Here is a 10,189-nt window from a genome sequence, read left to right as displayed (position 1 = left end):
CCTGAGCGCAGTGACATCTCTGACCCCTAATCATCCCTAACTTGCCATCCCCCTTCACCTCCCCACCTTCCATTCCTTAAGGTCGGCTCCTCATGTTGGATGTTTATCTTTGAAATGTTTCCTGCCTGATTACACAAAGTGTGCTTTTTATTGATAGCATCAAGTCGTAGAAAGGGCACCATGTGCACTTGCTAAGCCTTGCCTGACTACTCCTTAATTACCCCCTGAGTTATACCTAGTCCTGTTTGGTTGACATGGGCTGCTTGGCCTGCAAATATATCTGACTAAAACCTGTACAGTAGAGCTTCCTCGTTCTTTTTTTTTCTTTACATAAATTCAAAACTTCAAGACATTGTACATGGGAATTCATCTTAGTAATAAATAGTTCTGGGTATTGGAATCTGCAGCTGGTGTTTGAGAAAATATGTTGCTTTTGGCTCGAGGAGTGTCCTTTGGCAGAATCGCACATAATGCATCATGTTTTCCTATCAGCCTCGCTTTGAGGAAATCACCTCAAGACTACAGTATGTTACGTTCGTGAGTGCTATTTCTTACTGAGGCTGAAACCGGCGCTGTCTCAGACGTGTCGGGAGATCTTGCAGCTTTGTTCTCGTCCATTTCGTAAATAGGACTATCATTTTAATAAAAAGATTGTGACTGGCCTCGAGCATGTTATTTCAGTCAGTGGCAAAGCAAATGGTAATGTTAATACACATGCCCCTGCTAGAAAAATCATGCTTGTCTTGCATAAATATATATATATATATATATCTATAGGGGGCAATCCATCCAGAGATGCCTTCAGTCTGCATTGAAACACATTTTAACTTTTTCTTTTTTTAAAAAAGAAGGATTTATTCTATTCCTGGTCCATGTATGGGATATGAACACTTCAGCCTAATGTTGCAACTTGAAACATAGTTTGGGTCAATTTACCTCAGAAGGTGAATATTGCCAATTTGAGTTTGGTTCAATCCAGTCCTTTGGGTCGACATTAACAAAATTGCCACGTAAACTATAACAGTCACTTTGTAAAGTCACCTGTCTTTGTCCATTGGATCTGAGAGCAAATCCACTGCAGTCCATGTGTCTGATGCCCCTGATCAGGTTTTGCTGTAGTTTTTTTCCCTTTAAGTTGACAAATATTCGGCCATTAGATGGACAGTCTTGGACAGACACTTTTTTTTTCAGTTCTTCTATTATCAGAGTTTGTTAAATGCTTCTGTGAGAATAAAGGCATAACTGGCATCTGTATAATTTCTCTTCACCCTGGGTGCATTAGAATCAAGTGCATTCAGGCTAAATGGGCGTCAGTTTGACATACAGCCTGTGACTGTGAACAAGAACAAGAGAGAAGAGAGAGATTGAGAGAGAGTGCGTCCATCACTTAGGTAGTTTTTCATCTTACTTACGGTTCCCTGTCTGGATGAAGTTTGCTGTCATGACAACCTTCCACCTTTTGGGGTGAAAGGGCTAGTACATCAAATGGGAGCTGTCAAAGTGGTTGCCAATATGTCTGAATTAATAGGTGATCATTATGAGGCAAGGATTTAGGAAAACAGCCACGTTTTATGCAAAACATTTAAGACAGCATACAGTGTTTCTATTGGCAGGTGGCACCAAAAAACTTCAAAAAAGGTGGCACTGTTTCAAAGGCTTCGTCATGTCACAAGGGTTCGGGGGAGTAAGGGAGGGCTAGGCCATCATCTAAAGTTGGAAACTTTGAGTTTGTTTGGACAAAAAAACACACACAAATGCCACCCAGTAGTTCAAAACATACTTGAACCTACGCTGTGTCGCCTTCGCATGTACTGTATAAGTTTGTCCTTTGGTGGTCTGAATGAGTGTCAACCGCAGTCTTCAAATTACATTTAAATGGTTGCTTAAAAGTGAAAGTGTTAGTCTACTGTCTTACTTTCTTGACATTTTCATATTTTCATGCAGTGCATCTGCCAGAAAACCCCCCCCACTAAAAACGCTCACAGAAAACGTGCTACTTAATGGCATGTTGCTTTTCTAAAGGAATTAGGTGCGCTTGATATTTTGTCTCAGAAATGTTGGACAAAGAACATTTCCATTGTGGCTTGAATGCAAGTGTTCAAGACAGTTCTCTGAGGCAAATTTCTTTCCCTCTAAGTCCTGACCATATACTGACCTATTTACAAATGAACTCGTCTGGCAAATTATTTTTTGCAACGTGATAATAACCGACTACTGAAGTGGAACTAAACAAATAACCAATAAGCATTAACCCTGAACAGCTCCTAAGACCTCACAGAGTCTGTCAGCCATCTGCATTTACTTCTGTCCCAATCACAGAGCTTTTCCCTGAAACTGAAATGTGACATTTGATAGGGCTGTTTGACATTTCTATGTCATTGGCAGGCTTTACACTGTTTAGACTGAGCTTGTTCTTTGACTGACCTTCAACCTCTCTGACCACAAGTCGAATAAAAGGACTGGCTAAAGTGAAGGGAGCAATAGAAAGAAAACAGATGAACAAAATTAGCAACACAAACATACATTTAGATATATAAGCACACACACACACTTCACTCACACACAAACATTTCACACAGAGGGGTAAAAGTGAGAGATAGGATTATAAAATCCAAGATGTTTATAAACTCAAGCAAATGATTTAATGAAGGCAAATATGTGGGATATAAAATGAATAGCTAATAACAAATAAGTATTACATACAATGACTCCTATTGTTAATTTCTTAGAAATAGAGGACAGAAAATGGCAGAAAAAAAGAGAAAAATTGTTTAGAATACTTTCCAAAATTGTTACCTCTTTTCTGTCACTGCCTTCTGAGTTTAGATTCAGTCCTGTGATAAGAGCTGGAATTTTCAATCAGTGTACTGAAGCTCTTTCCATCCCCCAGGATCCCCCCAGAATAATAAAACACCAACTCTTTCAGTCTCAAGTGAATGGCCAAACATATAACTGTTTATACATATTTTCATGCATCAAAGATGCATCTTCACTAGCCATCCAGTATCTTCAGTTCCCAAATTTGCTAAAAGGATCTAATCAAATATGTCTCTGTGTGTTTTTGACAGTGTTAGCATTGCTATCCATGAAAAGTGACCTCTCCATACCACATACACTTTACCAACTAAAACCAACGGTGCAAAACACTCACTGCTGGTTTATTAGAAACACCATACAAAATATTCGGACCACCACATGCCTAATGGTGTAGATTTTACAAATCCATGGATGGAGTTATATGTCCATCCATCATCACTAACGTATGTTTAATATGTTTGTTTTTTTTTCAATGGATATGTATTAAATTACTAAATAATTAATTATCTTAATTTTATAGCTTTTCTCTTGGTTTTGCTGTTTCAAGTACAGTAAGTTTCTGTTTGAGTTTTTACCTAATCAGATTTCAGCCATCACACCACGTGATCAGGCACCTGTAGCTTATAGTACATGTTGCTTGAAGCTGTTGCTTTAACCTTTCAGATTTCAAGTTGGCGACACCAGGGCCATCTAGCAGGTGTCCAATAACATCAGAATTCTCATAGTCAGAGCTCTCATTTCACATCTGTTGCAAACCGCACAAGCTCATATATATCCGTGTGGATCTAATTGCTTATTTTTTATTCCGCAATGGCTGACAGAGGAGAAGAAAATGTAAATTTTTTAAGAAATGCTTGATATTGTGTGGAAAAAAACAGTCATTAGTCTTTTGAATGAACCATTCATACTTCTGCATTGTCTTTCCTGTAGCATTTGCCTTTATTTTAAATCCCCAGGAAAACTATAATGCACTTGGAAAAAAAATTCACAAAAATGCAAGGAAAACCCAGTCATTTTATGAGGTTAATAACGATGTTTATGCTACAGACAATGTATGTGGGCGGTGCAGTTGTGGCTACAGTGAAAGGAGACTTGTTGAATTGTGTTTCTGTGGATTGCACTCGATTGCACTTTATGTAGCTTTGTGTTGTGTTTTGTAGCTCTATGTTGTTTAGTGTAGAACTAGGGTTCTGGAAGAACGTTGTCTTGTTTTTATTGTGTACTGTGTACCACTGTGTATAGTAGAAATGACATATATATATTTCAGGAACAGGTTTTCTATTAAAAAAAAAAAAAAACGAAAAAAACAACAACTTTAAAACAGCACACGACAACAAATCTAATAGAAAAAGATTTTCCCCCTCTTCATTAAAAAAAAAACAGGCAAGTTTTAAAGACACCTATTTTGGGTCCTTTTGCGGGTCCTACACGTGGCATCCGCTGTACACAAAGATGGCGGCGGAAAGGAACGTTCGCAAACTGGTGTAGTAGCTCCGGTCGCAATGCAGAAACAACACTTATAGTTGACTTAAATTCATATAGTATGTATATTTAGAGGTGTTGTGTCTATGAAAATGGCTGCGTGGGCCGGGTTTTCTGAAGAGGAACTGCGGAGGATACAGCAGAAAGGCGAGCCGAGTGAGTCAAATTTCATTGACTTGGGGAAAGTTGTAAATAAACGCGTTTTAGTTGTATGGTTTTGCTCAGGATTTTCGAAGTAAACTATACGTTCTTTGTTGGTCAGATGAGAATGTTATGGCTTCACTGGGCCGCGGCCGGAGATCCGCTCCTACTAACCGGAGCAGGCAGCAGCTGCAGCGGGAGAAAGCGCTACACATGGCCGCCAAACAGAAAGCGACTCTTGTCGACTCTCCGCTGCCTCCTGAGCAGCAGCTACAACCAGCTCCCCCACCTCCACCCACACCTCCAGCTTCATGCCCAACTAATCCGGACATATTACCAAAGCAAGATATAAAACAGGCGGAACCCGATTCTGTGACACCCAACCCTGAAGATCCTGCAGCAGTGAAGGAACTGGACAAACAGGAAGTGGAATTGTTAGTAAGTCTAATGCAGGGGTGGTTTCTGGTGAACACCTTTAGATTTAGCCAAATTGAAGTTAGACACTACTGTTGAAGAGGGTTATTTAAAACACACAAACAAACAAAAAAAAATCGCAATCTCTTCCAATTGTGAAATCGCTTTCTGATTCCCGATCATCTTCTTTGAAAGCTTTCCAGAAATTCCAGAGGCATAATCTGCATAATTCTGCATATATAATTAAACACAAGGAGTCTTTTTCATTATTTCGAAAGACAACACCTTTTATGTGTGGTTCTATCCCCCAAAAATAATCTCTCGTTCGTATACATAAAAACTTTGTATGCTGAAACAATACAATTTCCCTTCCATTAAGAATGGAATCAAGAGGCCCAAACCCTGTGCTCCGTCATGACCGTGCAATTGTACACAAAGCCAGGAAGATTATGGTGTGTTAAGGTTCAAGAGAAAGAACACGAATGTTCTCCACAGAGACACACAGCCCTGATCTTCTCCTTATCACATTGAGCATCTTTGGAAATGAACCTAAACACCGACAGAACCCCAGGCATCCTCAATCACCATCCCTGTGTGATCACACTAATGCCCTTGTAGCTGAATTTCTATAAATCCCCACCCTTTAGAATTGAGTAGAAAGAACCTTTCCAGAAGAGTGGAGATTATTATAAGAGCAAATGTGGGATGTCCAGTAAGCAAGTATAGGTGTGATGGTCAGGTGTCCATTAACTTTTGAGCTTATAGAGTAAACTTTCTTTCGGCTTCTCCCGTTAGGGGTCGCCACAGCGGATCACATGTTTTTACGCTGAATGCCCTTCCTAATGCAACCCTCCCCATTTATCCGGGCTTGGGACCGGCACTAAGAGTGCACTGGCTTGTGCAACCCTAATGGCTGGGATTGGTTCCCTGACCGGGGATCGAACCCGGGCCGCATCGGTGAGAGCGCCGCATCCTAACCACTAGACCACCAAGGATTTGAGCTTATAGAGTATTTCGTGTTATTTACACTTATGCATGCAAATATGTAATAAATGAATGAATTATCCACCAATAATAAGGTGATTTCTAACTAATGTTAAAACCACATACTTTTTAATGTGTTAATAAGCGTATATTTTATATGGTTCAAATATGAAAATAATAAATAGTGACGTCCTTTTCGGGGGAAAACCCTCATAAATGATATAAGGATATAAATGAGATGTAAATTGCTCTGAAAGGGGCATCTAACAAATGTCATTAATGTTAGCACCTGATAACTCTCTACTTTCCATCTCATTTTTATTTACTCTAGACGAGAGAGGACCCGTCTGCAGCACCTCCAATGGGAGCAGCGAATCATGGAAGAGAAGAATAAAAGAACCAAAGCCCTGCTTGCTAAGACCATTGCTGAAAAGTACGGTTAACCCCTCGAAGGTCTTCCTTTCATTCAAGTTCTACCGTGTCCTCGTTGCGCTGTTAAAACCGGAACCACGTGTTTCTACAGGTCGAAGCAGACGCAAGCTGAAGTGGTGAAACTGAAGAAAGTTCAAAAGGAGCTTCAGGTTCTGGATGATGCCGTGTCTACCGATATCGGTGTCCTGAGGAGTCTGATAGAGCAGGCCAGTCTGGAGTATTCTATCGCATGGTATTGCATCCTGTTTTTATTCAACCTGTGAAGTGGTTTCGGGACGTGTGCTTTTAACATGTGATTCAAGTTTAAGTGAAAGAGGATTCGATTAGTGTGATTGCAGCTGGTTGATTCCAGTGCTTGATACTAGTGTCCACGTACACACTGTCTCAGTTATACTTTTATTACTGACACGTAAGTGTATGTGCACTTTGGGGTTATTTGGATAATGCAGGGAAGCGGGAACTTGTGGAACTAGGAGCTTGTCCCCGGGTTGTGGGTTATTGTTTAGAAGCAGTGCGACCTGGTTTAGAACCCTTTTCTAGAAGTTATGATGGAGCAATGGAGTGGTGCGCAGCAAGCGTTCACCTCAAAGACTTTTACAAGATTCTAGATAGTGTGAGTGCTGCTCGAAGGAATTTCGACATCGTTACCGAGTTCCTCATGACAGCAATATTATAAAAAGCGTTCACAGTGACTCCCGTTGTCACCGCTCCGCTGCTCTGTTATAACTAATGGCAAAGGGGTTCAAAACGAGGTCGTTCCAAAATTTCCCATTTCCCTCCTCCACCCTGTATATCTATACGTTTGTGTATTTGCCTGCAAGTTTTACATTATAGTTGATTGTCGAAAATGAAAAGCAACAAATATGAATTGAAACGATACTATTTGTTGCCTTGTTTCAAACAGCACAAGTAAGACTATTATCTTTTTAAATATCAGTTAATCTCAGTCAAACCGAGCACCCGAATCCTTTTAGTCCATCAAGGCCCACAATCTATTGAAAGGCCTTCACTTGTCTATTTATTCAGATCAGCTTTATATTGTTTATCATATACATACAGCTAAGAGAGAAAGTGAGGTCGTTTCGGTCCATCAGTCACTGTACGCCCGAATCTATTATTAGACACTTTTTGATCAATTTTGAATCTGAACACTAATTACAAATTTATTCCATTGCCTCCTTTGTATTACTACATTCCCTGAAGTTCTAACGTTGCTAACTGTTCAGGAAGCGGTTGGAAAAGGCCGAGGCCGAGTACGTGGCAGCCAAGCTCGACCTGCACAAGAAGACCGAGTCTAAGGAGCAGCTAACCGAGCACCTCTGTGCCATCATCCAGCAGAACGAGCTGCGCAAGGCACGTAAACTGGAGGAGCTAATGCTGCAGCTGGAGCTTAACACGGAGCAGGAGCCGGCGCAGTCCAAGGCAGACCTGGAGGAGGGGTGTGGCCAGAGAGAAAACCCCGCCCACCCCGCGCCGGTCAGCAAGACTGAAGTCCAAAGTGACAGTCCAATTCAAACAGACTGCCCAAATATTAATACAGGGAACGCAGTGAGCGTGACAAGCGAAGGGCAGAAGAAGGAAATGCTCCGAGCGACGGCAAATGCTGAGGGCTAAACTCGTTCTTAATTACACACACGCACGCACACGCACGCACACACACGCACACGCACACACACACACACACACACACACACACACACACACTACATCAATAATATGGAAGTACAATTGAACTATTAGTAATGATCGTAGTAGTATTTATTCTGGTGGAGGGGAAAAGAAGAAGTTGGGTGCCGGATAAAGGTTTTATTGATATAATAATAAAAAAAAGTATATACTCTACAGCATATGCCATCAATTGTAATTTTGCATAACACCATGAGCGATTATCAAACTTTTTTGTTTGATCAATTTCATCAACACTGTGCTGAAATGCAGTATTTTTTTAAAGTCTCAAGAAGCTCTGACACTACACAATAATTAAGCAGCTCTGTGGGGTGCTTATGCAGCATGCATAGCTGTGACAATTCTGTTAAACAGAGAAAACAACCGTTGTATCCATGTGCAGTTTTTCCCCCCTTTCCCTTATGAATTATTCAGCATAGAGAACAGACCCAGGCAGAGTATTTACCCTGCGGTAATGCGATACGCAATAATTTATGGAGATTATTCGCTCCAGGTTCCACAAGAGTGACTTTGAGCCTTGTCGTCTTTTCACCCCCAGTTTGACACAAGGTTCTCCGGTCGAAATTTCACACTGTCGTTTTTCATCACGATGGAAAGTGTAGAGCAGCTGATTGTATAACTTTCAGGGGGGGGGGAAGGGGGGGGGGGGTCAAGGTTTTGTTTTCTGTTTATTAATTAATGATGCAATGGTTCACGTGTTTTCAAAGATTTACTACGTATTTAAATATATAACATTTTGACTATTTATTACATGTTTGATACATGTAAATAAAATCTTTTTCTTATTTGTTGCCTTTTTTTGTTTTTGTTTTTCTTTAAGCTGCTAAACAGCAGTATTTGTTTTGTGGTGGCAGAAAAATTGCTGTTAAATATTTTGATAATCATTTCTACTTTTTAACCACTACATTTGTTGTTGTCTATACAGGGAAGTCAATAAATTGAGGTTTTTTTAATGAGTTTGTCAGCAAGCCTATATAGAGCTTGATGACTGTCTTTAGTTGAAGTGAACAGCAGTTTCTTTAGCGATGACCTTTTGTGTCTTACCCTCCATGTGCAGGGTGTCAATGATCGTCTTCTGGACAACTGTCAAGTCAGCAGTCTTCCTCCATGATTGTGTAGCTTGAACCAGATTGAGACACCATTTAAAGGCTCAAGAAACCTTTGTTGGTGTTTGAATTTAATGAGCTGATTATAGTGTGACACCACGAGTCTCCAATATTGAACTTTTTCACAATATTCTCATTTTCTGAGATATTTAATTTTGGGTTTTCATTAGCTGTAAGCCAAAATCATCACAAGTAAAAGAAATAAACATTTGAATTATATCTGTGTGATTAATCTATATAATATACAAGTTTCACTTTTTTGTATTGAATTATTGAGATGTGTGTGTGTGTGTGTGTGTGTGTGTGTGTGTATACTATATATATATATATAGAGAGAGAGAGAGCGAGAGAGAGAGACAACTATATATCATTGCTGTGCTAAGTTGCACTTTTCTGAGAAAAAAAAACTATACAGTAGATCATTAGAGATCCGGTCAAAAGTATTGAAACACCTAGACTTTTTTTTTTTTTAAGTCACATGCTTGTTCCTTTTGTTTCTATGTAACAAACTCAGTAATTTTAATAGTGTGAAAATCTACTTTGACCAAACAAATGTATATAAATGTGCAGATGTGAATAAAACATGCCAATGGTGTTTACTAATTGGAGATTTTGTTCTGATTTTGTGATACAGTTCATCCCAGATCAATTACACCTGTTGTATGGTGAAGTCGGTTCCAGATTGGTTCGTGTTGATTCAGCTTTTCTTTTAATCAGAATAAGTCTAACGTTCCCTCTAAAACAACCTCAAACCATTCCATCTTTATGTTTGACTGTGGGTGTCATCATCCTGCCAATGTATAATTTGTAATAGATTTCCTTGAAGTTCTTGTGTCAGCAAACTAGGAAATGAAGTGTATTGCAGGTTATATTGTTATTAAATGTAAAAGAAAAACTGACAATGTGAAACATTTTAACTGAATAAAAGCCTCCAGTGTTTTCCCTATGACAGTATAGGCATTGTTCAATGTTTGTGTGTTTTTCTATTGGTCTCACAAGGGATGCCTGTGTTTCTAAAATATTGTGCACTTACATTATATGAGCTGTTTCTTCTGTACATCTGCCTGTACTTCTCTTTTCCCTGATGGGTTTGTATTGTCTTTTGGTTAAGGGACATTTTAAGATCT

At 39.6% G+C, this 10,189-nt stretch overlaps 1 protein-coding gene across 1 annotated transcript; it reads left to right on the top strand.

Moving 5' to 3' along the window:
• The first annotated feature begins 4,245 nt into the window (after positions 1 to 4,245).
• On the top strand, positions 4,246 to 9,246 carry gorab (golgin, rab6-interacting). The gene is made up of 5 exons (XM_083561871.1): positions 4,246 to 4,455; positions 4,562 to 4,874; positions 6,170 to 6,271; positions 6,362 to 6,502; positions 7,497 to 9,246. Exons 1-5 carry the CDS (start codon positions 4,386 to 4,388, stop codon positions 7,882 to 7,884), a joined length of 1,014 nt encoding a protein of 337 aa, XP_083417997.1. The 5' UTR covers positions 4,246 to 4,385; the 3' UTR covers positions 7,885 to 9,246.
• The last annotated feature ends 943 nt before the right edge of the window (positions 9,247 to 10,189 follow it).

This window comes from Silurus aristotelis (genome assembly GCF_946808225.1).
Source record: "Silurus aristotelis genome assembly, chromosome: 15".
NCBI classification, from domain to species: Eukaryota; Metazoa; Chordata; class Actinopteri; order Siluriformes; family Siluridae; genus Silurus; species Silurus aristotelis.
This window is presented reverse-complemented; position numbering and strand designations above follow the sequence as displayed.

Bases quoted from the DNA above. Each gene is read 5' to 3' on its own strand.
- gorab (XM_083561871.1), top strand. From the start codon at position 4,386: ATGAAAATGGCTGCGTGGGCCGGGTTTTCTGAAGAGGAACTGCGGAGG. The intron at 4,456-4,561 runs GTGAGTCAAATT...TTTGTTGGTCAG, and splicing joins ACAGCAGAAAGGCGAGCCGA to ATGAGAATGTTATGGCTTCA. The intron at 4,875-6,169 runs GTTAGTAAGTCT...TATTTACTCTAG, and splicing joins GACAAACAGGAAGTGGAATT to ACGAGAGAGGACCCGTCTGC.